Raw genomic sequence first — 22,791 nt, forward strand, 5'->3', positions numbered from 1 at the left:
TTAAATGAAATTTTAAAGGAGAGATTGCTTCATTTTTATTCTTAACAGCAGCAAGAGGCAAAGAAAGCTGGTACACGTAAAGGTTGGCTGCTATCAGCCATGCATACATTTGTGTTTGCTCCAAAGATAAAACTTTTTAACCAAATGACGTCAAGAGAAAAACAGCTGTATTTACCTTGTTGGCACTTAACCGCTTCCGATTGGACCAACGCTAAGGATTATGTCCGTTGAATGATGAAAAAGAGCAAAATAAAAGAGAGAAATAGGACCGTTAACAACGTGATTGTATTATCATGTTAGATGGTGCAGAATGCATTACAGACAATGGACACTCAAGTTCTGAGGCTACAGAGAAAATACATTTGAGCAAGAAAGTAATTAGAAACAGGAAAAAAATCTCATTTCTGTGGTGTGTTCCCACATCTCCTAATATTCAATAAGGAACAGACAAAGACATACGAATACTGCTCAGTCCTTACAAGTATATTCATGTTTTTATTTGCCTGAAAACACTATAATTTTACTGCTAAAAACAAACTGGAAAGGCAGATTTCTCCTTCCTAAAATATTCCGATAGTCTGATGAAAATGTTTAAGAAAATCATGGCCAAAGTTAGTTTATGTTCAGGTTTCCATAGTTGTCGATACTAGAAAAAAAAAATGACTCCATTTTCCTCTGCTGATTAAATCTCAACATTCAAAATAATAGGGAAAAGCAATCTGTGTCATTCCTGCGCGGTTAAGAAGAAGAGGCTCACGCAGCACTGAGGGAGGGAAGGAAAAAGGTTCTGAACAGCAAGGAACTCCACCACCGTTCCTTTGATCTCTCATTTGTCATGCTACGGCGGTGGAATTTCGGCTACAATTAAAATTCTCTCCTAACAAAATCCTCTCATTACTCCTGTCACCGTCCAGCACTGTGAAGCTGTACTCTGGCTGGTTAACCAGCTAACTGGATGTTAAAAGTTGGATAAATTTGGGAGATTACAACTCAATTATGAGTCTAATCGAGCAGACCACGTGAACTGTTATGCTTAAGGAAAAAGTACCTTTAGGCAAATGACCTATCCACTTTGCCAACACGTCTCCCCGATAAATTAGAAACCAGAAAACAAACAGTCTTTGGGGGAAATCCACTTATATTCCAGTGATCAGCAACTAGAAATGCTAGTACAGAAATGACTTTAAAAATATTCGTTAAAAACACTCCCCCTGGTGAAACTGAAAGTTCGCCACCCAGCACACGACACAGAGGTAGGGGTACTACATTCTGGGTGCGAAAATCAGTTCTTTCTGTATTTTCCCGACAACAAAATTGACAAATATTTCCACCCAAAACCACCACTAAAATTCATTACCATCTTACAGGCATACACGTGGCTATTCCTAAACAACTTTATCTACCGGATGCTCAGCACTACATTTGATAATCTTGACCCTCACAAACCTATACAACAGATGATCCTTCTTTAAAATCACTTCACACCTGAGGACATTGTGGCTGAGAGAGGTTGAGGAGTTCTGTGAATCTGACCGGATCACTTCACCTCTCAAAACTGAAAAGCAGCGGAGTCGGGATTCAAACCCAGGTTGTCTGATGACAGAGGCCGTAATTCTAACTACAATCCCATTTTTGCCAAGAAAAAAAGAGACAGAAGGCAGGTCTGTCGGTCTTCCAGGCAGCACCTTACCTTCGAACTACAAACACGCCCGTGTGCACTGAAATCCCTGGATGTGAGGGTACATTCACGGGCTTCGTGCAGATGTTAAGATTTTTATCAGCTTGGCTCTAAAGCAACAAAGACTGCCTCACTGATGACAGGAAGAAAGGTGGGTACAAAACCCAGACTGCAAATCGAAATCTCTCCACCAGGGTTTAAATTAACACGGAAACTTACAAACAAATTATCCGTAAATAACCTCAAGTTTCCTGTGTTAGGTATCCCTGTTTAAAATCCCAATATAAGAATATCCTTGGGGAGTGGGAGGATATAGCACAGTGGTAAAGTGTGTGCTTAGTGTGTGTGAGGTCCAGGGTTCAATCCCCAGTACCTCCAATAAAAAAAAATCAAAATCAAAAATTTTTTAAAAAAGGGTATCTTTAAATATTAACTTCAACTCAATGAAAAGAGCAAGAATTTTCTGATATTCACTCTATCCAAAGGGCCCCCGCGATGCACTGTGTGTTTAATAACCACACGTGGCCCAGGAGGAAGCATTCCTTGCTCAGGTACACTTTAATCAAATATATAAATAGCAGAATAATACTACCAATCAGAACAAATGAGGGCAGGCAGGGTTTCTACAATACCCCAAAAAATATACAGATAATAAATACAATGTACAGAAGACCACTGCTGGGCAGGCAAAGAACAAAGAAAATGAGAAACTGTGTGAACACACAGATAGCACGCACAGTCGAAAAAGTTCCAAAAACAGGAGGGGAGGGAGTCCAAGGAAATAAAGGGCCAAACTAAGATGACAGGGGGGAGGGTGTAGCTCAAGTGGCAGAGCGCATGCTTAGCACGCATGAGCTCCTGGGTTCAATCCCCAGTACCTCCTCTAAAAATAAACAAACCTAATTACCTTCTCCCTCAATGCCAAAATAAAATAAATAATATAGTAATAAATAAATAAATTTTTTTTTAAAAAACAAGAATTAAAAAAAAAAACTAAGATGACAAATGTGGCTCCTTTTAGGGCTCTGAAAAGGTGTTCTCTGAAATGTTTTCCAAAAACAAATTGAAGCCGCATCAGGTATTAACTGCTCTGCAATTTGAAATACATTTTAACAGAAATGGCACTGCTTAAAAACTCCAAATTTTGGCAATATTTAAATATATTTTAAGTGCCAGTATTACTGCTCAACATGATCCACTACACTACAGAAAAATTCACAAGTGGAATAAATATGCAGCTATCTTCATGAGGTCATCATCTAACTTGACAAACCCCACTTATATGTGTAATAAATTTCAGAACTTAAATCAGCCGGCAATTGCTCGACCATGTGGCAAATAATTCTTATTTACATTGCATGTTACTTGAACCTGGCATCCAGATCAAGGAACCGGTCACCTGCTGGATGCATTGACACTGAATCTGATGGCAATACCTTCAAGACTAAGAGAAGTTAAGGGAAATCCCTCCTTCATTATGTTGGAGGGTGGGATTTGCCAGATATAAAATACTAGATATAAAATACTACTCTATATAAAATGGGTAAACAATAGGGTCCTATTCTGTAGCACAGGGAACTATATTTGATGCCTTATAATAGTCAATAATGGAAAAGAATATGAAAAGGAATATATACATACATATATATGTAACTGAATCACTGTTCCGTACATTGGAAATTGACATAACAGTGTAAACCAATCATACTTCATTAAAAAAAATTTTTAAATAAAAATTTTAAAATTACAAAAAAACACAACATCAACAGAAGACATTTTAACATCAAAACATCAAGTTTGAACAGTGCTACTTCTTAAACAATTGCTAAATGCAGGTCTTCCCCACCCCCTACCAGTTACCAGCAAGTAAATACTCATGAGTAAAGAATTCAAATTAAAAATAGAACTGTTTAGTTGACCCTCTAGCAACCGAAAAGTCACTGTGCAGCTCCTTTGTGCTCTTTTAAGCTGTCTTCAGTGTTTTCACTAGTAAATCAGTCATGATTTTCATCATGAAAATAAATTACAACTAACAGCAAAGGTGATGTCAAAATGAAGAATATTCTCCACACTGACCCCACTGACTCAATTCAGGAGGTACTATTGGAGCCTAATTTATAAACAGGCTTCAGGTTTTTATACCAGATTCTAAACATGCTTAAATTTTAACACATCTTAGTCCTTTTTCAACTGGCTGCTTTTAGTTGGCTTTTAAAGCACCTTTCAAATAAGTTACAATCAAAGATGCTTTTGTTCTCATTTTAATTCTTGGAATTGTAAGGTACAATCCCAGCATATAACATAAGATCATGGTTTGTAGTCACATATTTGCTCCTAAAAACAGAGCCTCGATCATACTGTCACAAAATCCAATGCTTTTTTTGATGTCAATAGGTAGTGCATTCACTAGAGATTTCCATGTAACAGACCAGAGAATGTTAAAATGTGTAGTTTCCCTGAAGTACTCTCAGTAGAAAAGTTGGTAGCTAAAAAAGGAAGACAAAAAAAAAAAAAAAAAACGGAAATGCTGCAAACATAGACTTAATACAACACAATGATTAAATCCTAGCAATGGCTTTTCATAACTGAATAGTACCTAAGTCATCCAGTACCTAAGAAAATAGTAAATGGAAACCTTAACACTTAGTAAAAGTCTATTTTTACAGGATGACTTGTTACAAGCAAACCATAAGAAGCATATACATTTAATAATAGCTATATTCTTCACACCCCCTAGCCAAAAATAGACATCATTTCTGAACGAATTTTCTTCCCAGGTTTCTAAAAGAAAGGATGTATATTATCCCACACAGGTACCTTAAGTCTCTGTACAACTATTCTGCCTACCCAAATAATTATAAAAGTGTCAGTCACATGGCAAGCCATTCGTCAAAGACAAACTGCAGTGAAGGATTTTTTAAAGAACAGAAGGCAACACTCACGTGTCTCTTGAAATCACCCTGTTTTACTACAAGGTTCAGATTTAACACAATGACTCCCATGTCATCCTCTAAACTGTTTGGATCCTCCAGTTTTAAAATATGCTCAGTCGTTCTACAAGCAAAAAGCAAAAAACGATGTTAGCACTGGTCGGTCGCACTTTACAGTCTTGTGATACATCAGGAGCTTACGGTAAACGTCTCCTACTTCTGAATAAGAGTGAGCCTCAAGTTACAAAAGCACCAAATTCAGTGAAAATAAATCATCTTCAGGGTAGAGAAACTGTTTGGCATTGCCTAATTCAATAGTTCTTCAACTGAATTCTTTCCCGCTTGTACCCAAATAAAATGTAAATATTGGTTTTAATTTCAAGTAGATTAATGAGCCTGAATATCAACAGATGAAAGTACAAAATCCAACACATATTTTAGAACACATTACGGAAGATTTAATATCCGACCAGTATATAACTGGGAGCTAAAAAAGCAAAAATCATAGAAAAACTTACACTGTTTTTGAAAAACTTACCTTTTAAAGCACTCTTTCATTTATTCAGGTTTTATCTTGTCATTTGATTATCTTGCGTTCCCTCTAAAATTCACTAATAACAAGTAGAAGCTAAAATTACAATACCTGTTAAGCTCAAGGTCACTGAGCAGGACAAAGGAAGAGCCCATGAAATCAGACGTCGTTAAATCCCGATCATATACCTACAAAAAGGGGGAGGCCAGTAACAAACACATTAATCAGGTAAACCAACTGGGTTTATCAAGTTATTAATAAATGCAATGGGCTGGGAATTTTGAATTCAGTCTTCTAGATCTAAAAATAACTCATACGGTTAAAGAGAAATTTAGCCAAGCCGATGGAGTGAACAAAATTATTCAAACCTGTGCGTTTTTCCTTACCAAGGCCAAAATAACAGCAGAAAATACGTTTAAGGAGGTATTCGTATGCATTAAAATGTTATGCACAATGGACCACTCGCTGTAGTTTCAATGGTCTCTCATTAAAATTGAGAATTTTCCACAGTGAGCAAATCCACCAATTAAATAGAAATTTGCTAAATATTCTACAGCAATCCCATCCTGCACTCAACTCATGCAGTTTTAACCCAGATGTTAGAGTAGTTGAAGCTTACAACCGGTAGCTTAAAGCTCTATTAAGTATAAAGTTATTGCTAATGAGAAAGGCTTCAGTACCTGTCACCACTGCACTGGCAGTAATAATTCTTCCACATTCAGTAAGTTTAAAAGCAATCAATGGAGAGATTATTTTCACTCTGATTGTGAGAAACATACAGTTTTGACAAAGGGTATAAAGAACCCCCTTCCATACTTAGTTTTTTAACCCAGTGCTAGGAATGATAAAATAATTCCTTTGGGGAAGTTGACTTTTCAGAGGGCGAATATCGCTGAGAAATAAATGTTTTTTTTTTTTTAACACAAAAGCAGATTTGAAAGTCATCTGTGATTACCTTCACACGGAGCTTTTGATCAAGGCTTTGTATTGGCAATACAACTATCTCATCCCAAACGGGGTTCAAGTTCTTATATATGACTTTACTTTTGTACAGAGTCTTCCCGTTCAGCTTAAATTTCACATAGGGATCACTCGTGCCTTTAAAAGAAAAAGAGAGCAAGACAGGTTTTAAAAATGTACGTAAAAGCCTCGGATCTCCGTTAAGTAAAGCTTTCTCTCCACACTCTCCAGGCTTAAGAGCACTTCGCTGCACACGCCCAGAACAAATGTCTCCCTGTGCGGAGACTGAGGGCCCCAGAGGTGGAGAGGAGAGAGCAACGAAACCATCTGGGGTAAATGACTGGTTCGTCTCTGCCTTCAGTGCCGGCATATAAACCGGCTCCTGGAGCTTTTTCTGTTTTGTTTTATTGTGGGGATGTCATCACTGCCCAACCCACAAAAATTCAAGAAATCAAATCCACCAGCTCCAGCCAACAGTGTCAGGAGTCCTGGGGGGAAGCCCAGCCCTTCCTAAGAATGGCAGTGAGTCAGTCGATGAAAATGGAAAGAAACCATTGCAGCCATGTGGCCAGATGGCTGACTCGACAGAACCCGGTACTTTATAATCATAATCCATCCATCAGTCTCTGGAACCGCTGGTTTAAAAGATGGGGCGACAGGACTTGGAAGGGAACCGGGGCGTAGAGATTAACCCGACAGGGCTGCCCATTCTTCCCCGCCTCCTGCACCTGCAGGGAAGCTGAGAACACTTCTCCCCACCCCCGGCCAGCTGAAGCCCCCATGAGCCGACACCGGGCCGACATCCCTGACCCGCCGGCTCCTCCCGGGGAGCTTTGAAACAGACGCCAAAGGGAATGAATAATGTCCCACTAGCCACTCTGTCCAAAGCAGAAAGAAGGGCCGATGACGTGCCCTCCTCCACACTTTTCAGATCAACTGAGGAAAAAAAAAAAATTGCCCACAAACACAATGCGAGGATGATGTGTTGTGCGTGTGTTTTACACGCATGCAAGTGTGCCTTCATACCAGGGACACACAACCCTGCCAGAAACACACTTTCCATTAATCCCTCGTGAATGATGAGTAAAGAAGACACGAATGAATAATCCCCGAGGGCATCAATGAAGGCCGGCCGATAATGCTAGGACAGAAGAAAAAAATCCAACTTGGGGAGGTGTTCTAGTATAATTAATTGTGAAACTGACTGCGGACAAGCACTCAAAGACTAACAGTCTGTTTAGTTCGCTGACAAATTCCAGGTGCCTTGGCCAGGGCTCAATACAGACCTCCACCGATTTACCGACATGAGTTCTCGATATTAAAGTCAAGCTCATACAGTCTAAAAATTTTACATCAATTATTACAGTAAGTAGGCTACTCTGCCACAAGCATGGCCAACTCGTTACCACCCACCATTAATTATCTCAATCATCTTTTTCAGCTCTTTCTTAGGTTTTTATTTAGCGGCAGGAATGAAATGACTGAAAATGAACACAGTACACATCCAACTCTTTTAAGTGGACGTAACAGCACTGGAGCAAGTAACACACATTGTTTAGAGGTCTTCATGGATTAACCCAGGTATCATTTTGATCACTCAGCCATTCCAGTACTGCAAGGCCACTAACTTTAAAAACCAAGAAATTAAACTACAAATACACACACATATCTCTCCAACGCTCACGTTTTAAGTGTGGAGGTAAGACATAGTAAACAATCATATGGTTACCCGGGAAAGCAGGTGGGAAGGGATAAATTTGGGAGTTTGAGATTCGCAAATGTTAGTCACGAAACATAAAAATAGATTTTTAAAAAACCCAGATTTCTTCCATATAGCACAGGGAACTATATTCCATATCTTGTAATAACCTTTAATGAAAAGGAATGTGAAATTGAATCCATGTATGTATATGACCGGGACATCGTGCTGAACACCAGAAACTGACACACTGTAACTGACTACACTTCTGTAACAAAAGTAGATAAATCAGTTTGGCGACAAAGGGGCAGAAACCCAGCTGTCTTTTATCTTAAACCTGGACACACGCAGGCGCACCTGTGCCACGTTAAGCGGCAGTTCTGAGCAGGACAGTGAAAATGAAGGCATTCACAGCCGTTCAGTGGAACAGCCACAAGAGAGTGAGTCCACTGCCCACCCAGCCCCGTTCCCCTCCCCCCGGCTTTTATCGTCCAAGAGAACATCTCTGGCAAGTCAGATTTTAACAATCATTTTGATATAGATATATAAAAAAAAAAAGTGAGGGAAAAACCATAATAAAAAGAGGCCTTTAATTAAATGAAATTGGCACTCTGGGATCAGGCCTTCATGCCTGTCAGCACGCTCTCAAAATAAACATCTCAAAACTAGGCCTCGGTGGTGTCACTTTCTCACAGGCAAAGCATACTGGGTAATCCCCAGGCATCTTGACAGCTACATAATGTTCAAGCTGTTTCACGGGTGAATGGCCGCTGTTGCGTGAAAGAAAATATTAATGTCTGGAATTCACAGAAAAAGGGACCAGGGTTTACCAAGCCAAACAAGCAAAGAGGGTGTCAAGTTAGTGCGGCGTTAATTGTTGGGGAAAATTTGAGAAGGGGGGAGGGGGCACATGGTGATTTTTTTTTTCTCTCCGAGCCTAAGTGCCTCACTGTCAGGGAAGTGACATCTCAACTAGGCAGGTTCTGAAAAGGGGTCGCTGCTCGGGAATGCAGCTCCCAGATGGCCCAGATGACGAGATGACACCTGAATGGGTGGACTCTGACCTTTTTCACTGGGCGCTTCGTGAACAATGAGGCTCTGTGGAAGAGACAGGTAGTGTGGTACTTGGGGAGAGGGAAGCTAGGAGGCCAGAGGCTGTGCCTCCGTCCTGGGGCGGCCACCAGCTCTGCCACGTGGACTCAGCGGAGTCACACAGCTTCAAATTTAGAATATCCAGGCTTCTTAAGCATCAATGGCCAGCGTTTCCTGCTCCGTTCAAAATGCACTGTGGTTCTTTGCATGCCGAGAGATTACCAGCAGTCACCGGTCCTCCGACAACGCTGGACCAATTTCCCCCAACAACAGGGAGTGATGGTCCTTGTTTCTGCTCATGCTCGATGACACTTGGGACCGTCACAGCTCCCCTGACCCTGTACCTGTCAGGCCTGCCAACATCGCTCACGTGCCACAAACACAGGTTGCTTCAGAGCGTGGCTCCGGGCTAGGGGATCTGGGGGATGACAGAGGAAGATGGATCCCACATCCTTTCCTTCTGCACCTGGCGGGCAGCGGGCAGACCGTACATGTAACACAAGGCCCAAGAGGTAAGTGTCCACATAAACTAGAAGTCGGGGGTTATGTTAGTTCACAGAGGGGAGAGATGAGCTCTAGCTGGGGTATCAGTGGAGGCTGAAATACGGGAGATGGGGATTGAAACACGGACGGGTCTGACCACGCAGAGGAGGACTGAGGCCATTTCAGCTGGAGGAATTGGAACTGAAAGGGGAAAGAAGACAAGATGGCTAGATGTGTGTGGTACTAAGCAAGCATTTCAATTTATCCAGAAATTAAGGGCAAAACATATACATATAATGAGAAAGTTTAAAAAAACCCAATTTTGAGTCAGAGACTAAAGTAGCCTAAAATTAGAAAATCAGGAGCTTAGTGTTTGTTCTACAAAAAAATATAGTGGTTTTATTTTCCTATTGTCTTTTGTTTTAATGTTTTCACAAGTGTGATACATGCACATGACTCTGAAAGGTATAAAAAGAAAACTCTTCATAACCTTTCCTCATTCCCATTCCTCTAATGCACTATGCGTTTGAGAGTTTTACCAAAAAAAAACAAAAACAAAACAAAAACAAACAAACAAAAAAACCAATTGTAATTATATTAAAATGCACTGGACTCATTGCATTCACAGCGAAAGTACTTTGAAGCTCTGTTCATATCAGCAATACAGATTCACCATTTTCTTTATCAACTGCATATATTTTCAACGTATTGTTGTATCTTAATTTATGCAACTAGTTAACAAATAATGAACACTGACATCACCTCTGATTTTTTTTTTTTAACTAGCGTAAACAATACTACAACAAGCATCCTTGTCTGACTATCTTGGAGCTCATACGTGATTACAGTCAAAAAGAACCGCCAGGCAAATGAGTATTTGTCTTGTCTGGTTCTATCACCACTGTCAAACTGTTCTTCCAAAGTCCGTCAAAACTGCACTTTGACCACAAATACATGTTTGCATTTCTTTTTCTTTACGTGCCCACCAACATTTGATGTTCTCAACTTTTATTTTAAACGAATGGCAGGTGAAAAATGGTATGTTTTTCTCTATCATTAACACATTGAGTAAAGCTTAGGATCGTCGTATTTTAGTGACCTACATCTGTCCGTCTTTGTCGTAGAAATTCTCATTTATATCATTTGCCCATTTTTCTATGGGCTCATGGTCTGTCTTTTGCTTATGGATGTGAATGGGCCCTTAATTATGGAAAGTAGCCATTGGCTATAAATCCTGTCATAATTTGTTCAGGCTAACATTGTTTCTTGTCATAAGATACGGTCATTTTTATTGAGTCAAATTTACCAGTTTTGTTTATGGCACTGTAGTTGAACACTCTGCTTAGAAAGAAGTTTTCTTCACTGTAGGAGTTTAAATTAGTTCAGCCATGTTTCTTTCCACTGATTTTGTAGTTTCTCATTTTTTACACTTAAGTCTTTGGTCCACCTGGAATGATTTTAGTGTGAGAGGGAAGGAAATCCAGGTTTACTTATGGTGCAGGAAAGTAAAATGATCAGAGTCGAGCTTTAGAAATATAAATCTGGCAGCTTATAATTCAGAAGGAAGAAAAAACACTAAAGCAAAGAAACCTGGTAACTGAGATAATACAGCACCGGGGAGTTGAGGAGAAAGCTGTACTCGGACTAGAAGAGGTACCGATCCAGGGTTTCCCAAAGCATCATACACAGAACACTAGTATGTTGAGATGCTTCGCAGACCAAAAGGGTGAAACCATCAAAACCCTTGGGAAAAGCTGTAGACTCCTTCCTCACTTGGAACTTCCCTGGGTCGAGGAACATACTCTCCTAAGAAATGCATGCATAGTGAACAACAGCAACAATAAAATCAGCTTAAAACTTCTCTACTCTGTATTTCCTAAAATGATTTAAATACAGAAAACAGTTTGCTTGGGGCACCACCTATGCACATGATATTAAACTCCTCCAAATCACAGCTCTGGAAAGGAAGACGTATGTCCAGAGTTGCCTAAGATGCCTGGTAGACAAATGATATTGAGGTGGGAAGCCCCATAAAAAAGACCAGCAGGTCCCCCAGGCAAGGCCACTACTCTCCTGCCCGCACCATCTGGTTCCCTGGCCCAGTGGCATTATCTCGCTTTTTAAACTCTGAAAAGGCTTGTTTCTAGGAAAGTGGAATTTACCCCTAAGAGTCTATTGGTTCCTTGACCTAACTCCTGACTGGTCCATTTGTAGTGCTTCATTTGCATGGAGCTCACTCCTGATTGGTCCATTTCCCTCACTCTTGATTGGTCTGTTTCTACAAGGCATGTTCCTAATCACCTTTGTTATAACTTATTTGCATATGATGTTGCAAAGTCTAGACTGGTAGCCTATAAAAGCCTGTGTAAACCTACAGATGGGGTCCAGAGCTTGGAGTGTTAACTCCTCTGGGCCCGCCAGCGTAATAAACCTGAGCTCTCCAACAACTCTCCGAGTGCTGCCTGGTCTCTCACCCGGATCCAGGTTGCTGTCACAACTGAGCTGTAACACACTTTGCTGCAACAATATAAATACGTGATCAAGGAATGAATAAACTTTGCAGATGGGCATGATGGATTGGAATCCCATCCCTTCCTTTTAGTAACTGTATGATCTCAGACAACGTAGTTCCCTGATACCTCACTATTGTCACTTGTAGATGGAAAAGTAGCAACATCAGAGGATTATCCTGAGAACTGAATGAACCAACATACTTTAGTGGCAACGGTCTCCAGCCCTGCACATGGTAAGTGCTACTATTTTTGGTATCACTACTCAATTAATTTAAAAAGGGAGCCTGTGTAATAACGCACGTAGTAGTAATTAAATATCCATTTTCTTTATTTTAGCACTGACAATCTGTCTCTGCATGCCCCTTCTACTGCCATCTCTAAAGGTGTGAAGTTTATCTCCCTTTCTGTCTATTTGAACCATCTTCAAAAGTTGAATAGAAAATCGTACGGACTTCTCACAGGGATCTCATGTGGTCTGGGCAAATTTCCACGAAACAACCTGGGCTGTCCTGGAAGGAACGGACTCTATGTATAAAAACTAAAAATCACTCTGTATTCACGAGTCCTGGCTACCCTCCCCAGCCACCTACAGTCCCAAGGGGGATTCCTGAGGACTTCAGGGCACTTTGCAGATATAATCTCATGAAATTAACAGGCAGCTCCGTGAGAAGGACACATAACTCAAGTCCATCATCAGGAAAGAGTCATCGAGAGCCATGGTATTTGAAGATCTTGCTTACCATCCACAGGAGAGGTGGTAAACAGATCAGACCACGTCACCCAGACCGGCTCAAGAACTAGCCTAGCAACGCAAGTAAGACACATCTCTAATGAAACTCCAATTACAAACACCTTCTCTTCGCTTTTTCTAATACAACAGATGGCAATTGTAGAAAAGGCAGAAAGTCAAGATGCACTTAAAAAAAAAAAGAAAAAAAAAAGAGTATTACTACCAATTATAAAAGCTTAAAATGTTGATATGGACCTAGACTTTAGACACACACAATTTTCACTAAAAGAAACCAGCCTCGTACTGTATTTTTTTTTTACCTGCTTTCTTCAGTCAGTAACATATCAATCTCCTTCTGTGCCTATAGTTCTACAAACCAGTTTGATGGTCATTTACATATGTATTTTTGTGTTCATGTGTCATATACATGAAAACTTACTAGCCTTCCTAATTTGAACTAAAAACCCACTGCACTGAATGTAAACACTGTATTTGCAGACAAAACCTACTTACTTGCCATCAGTCAAGCTCAATCGCCCAGTCAAAAACTTTAGCCCTACGGTCTCCAAAAGAAAGGTTGTCTTAAGCTAGAAAAGGCTCCTAATTAAATACATTTCTCAGAGTTGTTGTTTGTTCATGAAAGGAAATGATCTCCACATTTTTACAACCAAGTCCACATTCTGTAATCTCTCATCATTTTTGTCAGGAGATCTGTTTACAAGTCCAGTTTCAAGTCAATTATTTACCAAGACCTACAGGGACGCTGAGATACATGTAGATGAATTTTTCCTGCATAAACAGTATCTGGAAACATAGGGAAAGTATAAATTTAACTTTTTTCCTACCCTCTGGCTTTAGAGTAACAAGTGGCCATTCATTCTAATTATACACATACATCTAGACACTTTTCAATGCAGAATTTTTCTTCTTGCCAGAAAAAGAGTGAAACCTGAGTTGTTTTTACAGGAGCCCCATCAGTTAGGACTTTCTCCAAGGCTGGCTTAAGTAAGGGCCAGGCCTGATTTCCAGAAGAAAAGCTCCAGCAACAGAGCTGAGACTCCAGATCAAGTCCCAGCCAAGTGCAGCTCTCTTAGCTGACCCATAACAGGCCTGGGGAATTTCAGAGGGCATCACATGGGACAGAGGAAACAGATTTCCCTTGGAGAGCAAAGTCTACCTTACTGGGAGCAGTAGACTCCAGTCTAGCAGAATTCCAAGCCAGGCTTCTCCACTAAAATCAGATGCAGGGACCACCCACATTCCCCTCCCTCTGCAGATGGTGGCTGCAAGCTTCTAGAAGCTGTTTTTTTGCTACCAACCTCAGAAGAGTAGTTTCCTCCCAGACCACCTAAGGGCCTCGCTATCCACGTTTTGCCACTTAGCACCTCTGGGCTGAACTCTTCCTGAACTTTCCTCCCCGTGCCATTGACTTCCCTCCTCGTGCCATTGACTTCCCTCCTCTGGGGGAGCCCACCATATGGAACGCCCCAACGGCAGCTTGGACAGCGCCTGACCATCGGGGGGGCCCCTGTAATGTAATTTACCAAACTTAGGGAAATCCATTTTCTGAAAGAACTTCCAATGGCCAATTCACAGTGAGATCAAGGATCTGAAATGACCAATTTTACCAAAACTTGCTTAGTTTAACTATTTATGAAGCTTAAGCAAAACTGTTTATTTTGACTACTTATAGTTTGTGTGGAAGAAATAATGGGAATTCAGAGAGCTGTGGGCAGTGAGGTCCTCCTGGGGCCTTCAGATTCTGCCCCGGCCCTCCCTACACCTCCCTCAGCCCCACCCACCCCACCCCAAGTTTTCCCCATCTTCCCTACTCTCTGCCCCTCCCCACCTCTGTTCCTCTAACGTCCTCTCTTTTTCTGTCCTTAGACATCCCCTTCCTGGGCTCCACAGCTTAGGCCACGCCACATCCATCCTCTTCTACCTTTTTTTTTTTTTGGCCTGAGATAAATTAAATATTATTTAAGATGCTGTGTTTGCTTTGTCTTCATAACCCGTTAACTAAGATGACCCAGAGACCTTCAAAAGCTGTTTTTTAAAAGTCCTCACCTAACAACTCCATACACAATTTTATAAAGAGATGAATGGGAAACACTGTCAAGGTATGGATGGGCTCGGTAGGTTCAGTAAATGGGCCCCCTGGTGAACAGATTACTGAACAAACTGGCTTCTGGTGAGTGGTCACTAAGAGACATCCGCACCCCTATTCTTGATCTGGGGGTTGGAGGCACACAGGGGTCTAACCTTCTGCTTAGAGGCTGCCTGGAATACCAAAAAAGGAGGAACCCAGCTAAAAGAGGCAGGCATGACCACACAGAAAAGAGGAAAGGTTTGGTCAAAAACAATACAGGGAGGGGGCAGGGTACAGCTCAAGTGGCAGAGTGCATGCTTAGCATGCATGAGGTCTTGGGTTCAATCCTCAGTACCTCCTCTAAGAATAAATAAATAAAAAACCTAATTATCTCCCCTCATCAAAAAAAAAAAAAAAGAAGTGGGGTGCCTGTCCCATCCCCCAGAATCTGGGCGGCTGCTTTAACCAATGCAGTGTGGTGAAAATGCCACCATGGTCCTTTCAAGGCTGCACTGTAAGGGATGTTGCAGCTCCTGCCCGGGGCGCTGGGCATTTCTGTCTGGGGCCCTGCGCTGAGACAGGAGAAGTGTGACAACCCCCAGGCTCCAAGGAAGCCGGGCTGCGTGGCGAGGCTTCCAGCGGAACAGCCCTCCTCTTCCAACCATCCCATCCCAGGGACCCGACCCGGGCCCGAACGCACCTCTAAGTCTTCAGATGATCAAGTCCCCTCCTCAAGTCTCAAGTCCTCCCAGCTGAGGCCCCAGACTGTGTGAGGCACAGACAAGCCTTCCCCACGGGGATGTTCAAATCCACACTCCAGAATTCAGCAACCTGCGGTGGTTCCGGGTTGCTGGGACTGGAGGGGATCTGGTACATCTGACGGTCCCTGGAGTAAGAGCCCTCGGCACCACGGGCCAGGCTGCCCACCTCAAATCCGGCCCGGACAAGCTCCGAGGCACGATGGCATGACAGAACTGGCTGCCCACTGCTGTGGCTCTCATCCAAATTAAGCCACAAGTCAAGTCATAGACACGTGGAAACACACAGATGCACCCTCCGCGTGCTACATCCTCAGTGTAAACTGTGCACGCGCCCTCCAGCAGAACACACCCTCTCAGCATCTCAGACAAACACGGAAGCAAAAACAATTCCTCAAGGGATAAACCAGGGGTTGGGGGTGAACAGGCACACAGTACTATATACAAAATACATAAACAACAAGGACCTACTGTAGAGCACAGGGAACTATATTCGATTTCTTGCAATACATATAATGGAAAAGAATCTGAAAAGAAAAAAATATACGTATCTATGTGTATAACTGAATCCCTTTGCTGTACACCTGAAACTAACATTGTAAATCAACTACACTTCAATAAAAAAATTTTAAGAAAGAAAATAACTCGAAACACAACCTGCTGCGATACACGTATTAGATAAATATGGAAATGAACTGATGAAACAAACCATCTTGCGAGAGAAACCCCATCCAACCACACGGAAGGCAAGCTAAGTCCAAGTCAGGGATCTTCAGGTGGGTGGGAGGAGATTGGCTACAGGCGGCGGACACAGGCTGCAGGCCAGTTTTGCTCCAGAACACTTCACAGATTCCACTGAAAAGAAAAAGTAACCCACTCTCCAGAGCAGGCGAGCATCAAGACCTTATAATCAACCTACGAGGATGCAGAGTCTCAAAACAAAACCCAGCCCAGAAATCTCCAGAGGGAAAGATGGCTGGCCAACAAGTTTCCAAACTCAGCGCCCCATTCTCGCTGCGGGACCTCATCAGGCCACGTAAACCCACCGAGTGGAGGAAAACCAACTGCTATCTGAGTGTCAGGGTGGGTGCTCGAATCTTTAAAGTTTTTATTTATTTATTTTATCTTTTTGTTTTTAGAGGAGGTACTGGGGATTGAACCCAGGACCTTGTGCATGCTAAGCATGCACTCTGCCGCTTGAGCTATCCCCTCCCCTCCTGCATCTTTAAAGTTGTATGTTTGCTCTTAGAGCAAGCATCTTCCTGAACACGCTGACCCGATGTGTTTTCGTTGCTCCCACACAAGCACACCAGTGATCTCGCGCCATCTGGTGTTCAGAGAAGGTACTCCAACGCGAAGCAAAGCCCCAGTTTTTGCAAAATAAAAAGTACTGACAGTGACCTTTGGGTACAGTGAAAGTGACACGGTGCTGGCACCACAGCAAAATGACACATCCATAAGAATCAAAGAGAAACCCAAGAAACAGACCCTAATAGATATTGCATTTTTAAAACGCAATTAAAAAGTGGACGTCAAATCATTAGGGAAAGGAAAAGTTAGTCCTGGTTTAATTAAGTAAGTAAAACTAAGTGCCTCCTTGGGGCCAGAAATCAAAATAAACTTGAGACTGATCAAAGAGATAAGTGAAAAAAAGTAAAACCAGACAGAAAAGAGGATAAATATAGGCTAATATGTATTTCTCTCAAGAGAGAAAAAGACCTTTTGAGGTACAAAAACAAAAGGGGAAACTCTCCAGGATAAAACTGTAGGACCTGAAAAGATCTTTGCAACAAGAACTCTATGAACAAAATTTAAATGCAAATGACAAAGTAGCCAAGTCCACGTGAACACAGCCCAGAACCGGAAGCATGAGCAACAGCGATGGATGTGCTTAAAAGAGAAGAAAAGATCTTCTAACCAAACAAGCATGTCTCAGGGTCCAAAGTCGTGAGCAAACATTAAAACAAACACAAGATGATACTTCTCCTCTATCAAAATTAACAACGGAAACCGATACACAGTGCAGGTGAGAAACAGCGGGCCACACACTGGGGTGAGCAAAATAAAGAGGTTTTTCTCCAGAGTGAGCTGGCAGTTCTGTACGGAGATTCTTGAGATGCTCAGATCATGTGACAGGGAACATCCAATCCACGGCAACAAATGACCTGCAAAGAAACCGAGCCTGAGACACCGATGTAGGCACAAGAACGTTTACTGCAGCATTATTACTACTGATAAAAATCTGGGCTAATCACCTAACCTGGAACACTGATTAAGCGAAGAATGATGTCCCCTGAAGTGTTTAATTCCTTCTCAAAATAAAACTTTTATAACATAGGAAGATATCTGTGAGGGGAAAATAACAAATAATCAAGTAATCTGAAGTCAGATCCTATTTCACTTTAGAACACAGTATTTTTTAAAAAATCAGATCAGTGCAGTAGGTTCAGTAAAAAAAATCCCAGTGAGCAATGACCTACCTGGACAACTTCATTCACACTGAGTTTTCCCAGGCCGGTCACTATGAAATTTGCAGGGGCGTTTTTTTGAGTCAAATTTAAGATGAGAAAAACAAAACCATCAATCCACAATGCAGTTCTTCTTTAAATAATGCACCTTTAACAACGAGTCTCTCCTTTCTGCTGTCACACTGATAAGAAAGAAGAAACTGGTCCCAGAAAACAACCTGAACTGTTCCTTTTGCCCCATTGGGAGGGGGCAGTTGCAGGGAAGCAGGGTGGGTAACAAAATCCACCTCAAGAAGAGAAAAGCAAAAGAGATGCAAAAGGTGGAACGAATTACCAGAAGACTGCGAAGCAGGGCCATGATAAAACTGGCGGAAACGCCGTGAGCCGTTCCCCTTCCCAGAGGGAACAACAGAAATAAAACCCACATGAGAATAACTGGGAGCAGACGCAGTAACCGCCACAGCTGACGCTGGGTGTCTGTCGCTCTGTGGCCCTGACCACACACACGTCCCCTCCAGCACACACACACCAGGTGAATCCCCAGTCACGCTATGCCGTGTCTGAGCTGCCACTCAAGCTCAGATTGCCTGTGCCCAGAGCCCAGGACTCTTTTATTTTTTTTTTTTTGATGATGGAATTTCTTTATGACAAGATGATTCCTTTTTATCACATCACTGGTGAGGGCTCATGCGTGCCTTAAATAGCTGTCCCACTATATACACCATCCTGCCTCAGTATTTTGATGTTCTTACTAAGGTTGATAGGAATCCCCGTTTTGGGCATGTTTGTTCTTTTCTTTTGAAAATGGCTGCTGAGTTAACAATGGTTACTTAAAACAATTTTCTCAAAAAAAAAAAAAAAAAAAGCTGGAGTCCAGCTGGCCAAGAGCCTAGGGTGCTGAGTACTGGACTGGATATCTTCACGCAGAGCCCATGACTCTTACCCAGTGCCCCTCAACACTGCAACTCCCGGCACACACACATAAGTCATTTTTACTGGCCACAGCAGGTAAACAGAAGAGACGGGGCTGGCCCAGGCCCCCAGAGCTACCCAGAAGCAGAGGGATGAACCCCCCCCAACGCTGCACCCCACGCGTAACACCCCATAACCACACAGCTATTCCTCAGGACCTCACATGGAGTGCCAGAAACACCCTACCTGTCCCCCAGTCGCAGCTACAATGAGGGGGACATGTCTCTCCAGGTCTAACACAAGAGTACCCTTTCCCTGTTAAAGAAGAAATGTATTGAAATGGTACCATCTACAAAAGTAGCCTGCTAAACAGTAGGAGGCAAACAAGACCACAATCAGAGGTGCTGGACATTGGAACATTTCGGTAGCTGGTTAGTGGTTTATTAAACCACTATTGCAATAGCCTGGCCCACTTTTCACATTAGTAGGAGGTCTTTACAATTTTTGTCTAAACTATTCCTTTCATACAGGAAAATGACTGTTTCAATGCATTCTTCTTGTAATCTGCAAATGAAGCTGTCCCTGCTTGAAAAGCACAGGACAGCTGTCTACCGGGGCTGGGATTAGACAATCCAGTTTGCTGGATGAATGGGTCGTGAATTTTCATCGTCTAAAACTCACACCAAGAGGAGGACCATGAACTCTCCACCCTCAGGCCCACAGCTCAAGTGACTTGTCCGCACCGCGGCTGTCACAGTGAACTCCCGCAGTGAATTTTCTTTCCCTTTTGCAATACTGCCATGTGGCCACCAGAGGGCATCGGCAGCCTAGTACTCTATCTCACAGCAGGACACTGTAACTGCCTTCACGTGGAGGAAAAACACAGGGTTTAATGCAAGAGCTGTTGTTCTCCAGGAATTAATGCTCCAGGGTTTCATCCAATGCTCTGCTTGGAATGGGGCATTTTTCCCAGGACAAGAGGCCTGCCCATGTCAAATGGTGCTCATGCCAGGCCTAGAAAGCAGGGCTGCTGGCATTAGCACCTCCAGTCCCCGGACACCAAAGTTATGTTCTTAGCCGCGTTCCTTTCTCTGGGAAACTGAGCCAGTGTGCAACTCCCTCCACGCGCGAACCAAACTGTGAAGCAGTTGGACTTAAAATGAATGGGTCAGTATCACATTCCTTCTGCTTTACCCATCTCAAAATTACAGACCCCCACAAGCTACCGGACAACGGCTTGGACGGAGAACATAAAACAGCTGTGTGTCTAATTTGGCCAAAAACGATACAGTGAGGAGGGAGGGTATAGCTCAAGTGGTAGAGCGCGTTCTTAGCGTGCATGAGGTCCTGGTCCAATCCCCAGTAATTCCTATAAAAATAAATAAGCCTAATTACCTCCCCCCTCCCGCTGCAAAAATAAAAGAAACAATACAATAATAAATAAACATTTAAAAAAAAAAATACAGCCTGTAGAGACTCCCAGAGAAAAGAGCGGGGAGGAAATGGAGAATATAAAGGAGTAAAAGGAAGAAGTTAGGATGAGGGAGGAGTAGAAAGAGCAAAGGGAAATGAGATGACGAGGCGGAGGGGAGAGGGGACCGGCAGGCAGGCGATAGGCCGGTGCCCGGGACAGAGCAGGGACAGGAGGGAGGGCTGCGGTCTATCTGCCCGAGGTGGCTCAGGAAGGTGAGCGGAAGGCCATGCCTGGGCATTTTACAGCATTTGGGTAAGGCTCAGTCCTAGCAAGAGCGTCGTAGCAACCCAAATTGTCCTGCCGCCTCCCCGTCCCCTCAAAACGAGGCTGCTTAATTAGCAGGGGGCTCGCCAGGCCTGCGCTGAGTCAAAGCTGAAGGGCCACGTACGGCAGAGTCGAAGAGACATCCTGGAAGAATGGGAAGATGACCTACCGATAAGGGGCAATCTGCCCCATGTGGCCACACTTCCAGAGCGACCTCATCAAAGCCCTCAGCCTCCCATGACACCGCCCCTGTGCCCGTGACCCCGCCCCTGTGCCCATGACTCCGCCCCTGTGCCCCGCCCCTGTGCCCCGCCCCTGTGCCCGTGACGCTGCTCTTATATCCATATTGACTCACGGACACAGGGGCATGTTCATGATGGCGAACTAACCTACTGCTTAGTCACTCGGGGACTCCAGCTCTTTTCATTGACCTGCGGGTTTTGCTGGGTTTACTCAATGTACGTACACACACACACACACACACACACCCATCTACATATTCTGTACAAGGGATAGAAAAGTTGACAGCTAAGAATTCTAGGATGCTCTGGGTGACAACTACCTAACACTACATTCCTGACACCAGCTCTAAACCTGCGCCTTGTTCAGAAGCCGTGGGTCCTGCCTGATTCTCCACAAAGAGCAATTGGCAGCTTTCCAGTGTAAAAGGCTTCATCAAAAGCCCCAGAAAATCTGCAAATCCCACCTTGACAGTCTGCTTCACAAACCAGCCCTGTATCTGAGCCAGAGAAGCGAGAGATTTGGATAAAATGTTCACAGTGCTCTTTATATCAGGGAAGGCCGTCGTCCAGCACCCGGCCGGCAGCATCACCACCCAGGGTGGGGAGCTCTGTTTCGGAAAGGTTGCCCCCTTATTTCTGGACAGGCCAAGTGACAACGTTTCCGATCCTCAATCACAAACCCTATAATCGCAAACCTTTTGAACACTTTTGTTTTTTAAACTGAAGTATTATTAAGTGCTAGAAACCCAACTCATAGTTTCCAAACTCTTTATATAAGGCACTACGGTCAATCCTCCTAGGAGCCTGCAAGGTAGGTTAATATGATGGTCCTTGCTTTACAGATGAGAAACCTGTCACAGAGCCCAAGGAATATTTTTTAAATCAAGTAAAGATACACAGAAAAAACGAGATTTGAGCCCAGGAGGTCTCGCTTCACTGTCTCCTCTTACACACAGGCTATTTTTATCTAAGGTATGTCCTTATCTGTGCACAGAACCACACAGGATGTTCATTACAGCATCATTTATACAGCTGAGAAAGTAAGAAAAACCCGCTATCACCAGCAGAGAAGCAGATAAATAATACATCGTACTATGGGATATCACGTAATATTTAAAAGAAAGGAGATATAGTAACATGGAAACCCAAGGAAAATCTTTCATTCATGTGGTGAAGTTAAAAAAAACTTACTACAGAATAATATGGAATATTCAGTTAATATTGCAGAATACGGTATTAAAATATCATTTTAATTAAGAAATGTGTGTAGGTATAAATGCACAGAAACAGGTAGCAAAGGTGAACAGATCCATCACATGCAGATAACAGATGTTACCCTGAGGGAGGGGAGCAGCCCAGTGGGATTTCAGGGCAGGAAGGAGGGTGGTTCAAAGGGCACCTCCATCCAAGTGTTTATCTGATAACTCAGAATAAGGATGTATTCACAGATTTCTCATGGATAATTAAACCAGGATCAAGGAAGTGTTTTCTTTCGCAGCTGTTACATGCCAGCCATCAAGTACTTTACGGCGATCTTATCTCATTCTAGCACAACTCTGATTAGTCATATTTGATCATTATGGTCAATGGAACAGGAGAAGAGAACGGTAAGATGCCCCGTGTTTACATCATTCACCTTGCTACCTGGAGAAGCTTAGATTCGTGTTCCAGTCTCTCACCACCCAGGCTGAGGTGGAAAAGGCTGACTAACAAGTTGGAGACGAGGGCTGAGAGGAGGAGGCGTGCAGGCCACCCCCAGCGCGGCGGAGCCCGGCCTTACCGCAGCGATCCCGGATCACCAGGTTCCGGCCCTCCTTCAGGTGGATGGTGAGGAGGTAGGCGAAGGTGCTGGGCAGGCTGCTCAAGCCATCGCCGGCTTCCCTGAGAGTCTGCACAAATGGAGAGGTCAGTTCAGGTCAGTTGTCTGGGGCCCAAGAAACAGAACGTCGGAGGGAAAAGGGCGACCC

General features: G+C 43.0%; 1 protein-coding gene across 4 annotated transcripts in view; it reads right to left on the reverse strand.

Moving 5' to 3' along the window:
• MCTP2 (multiple C2 and transmembrane domain containing 2) overlaps positions 1-22,791 on the reverse strand; it is a 197,459-nt gene that overhangs the window by 119,279 nt on the left and 55,389 nt on the right. For 3 of the 4 annotated variants that reach the window (XM_031440500.2, XM_031440501.2, XM_064480544.1), the window contains exons 4-8: positions 22,605-22,713; positions 6,096-6,238; positions 5,252-5,328; positions 4,621-4,732; positions 176-211 (exon numbers count right to left, since the gene is read on the reverse strand). In XM_031440500.2, the coding sequence (XP_031296360.1) occupies positions 176-211; positions 4,621-4,732; positions 5,252-5,328; positions 6,096-6,238; positions 22,605-22,713 (477 nt within the window). The remainder of the gene's footprint in view (positions 1-175; positions 212-4,620; positions 4,733-5,251; positions 5,329-6,095; positions 6,239-22,604; positions 22,714-22,791) is intronic. The other variant, XM_064480545.1, reaches the window with a different exon arrangement.

Source organism: Camelus dromedarius, chromosome 29 (genome assembly GCF_036321535.1).
Source record: "Camelus dromedarius isolate mCamDro1 chromosome 29, mCamDro1.pat, whole genome shotgun sequence".
Classification (NCBI taxonomy): domain Eukaryota; kingdom Metazoa; phylum Chordata; class Mammalia; order Artiodactyla; family Camelidae; genus Camelus; species Camelus dromedarius.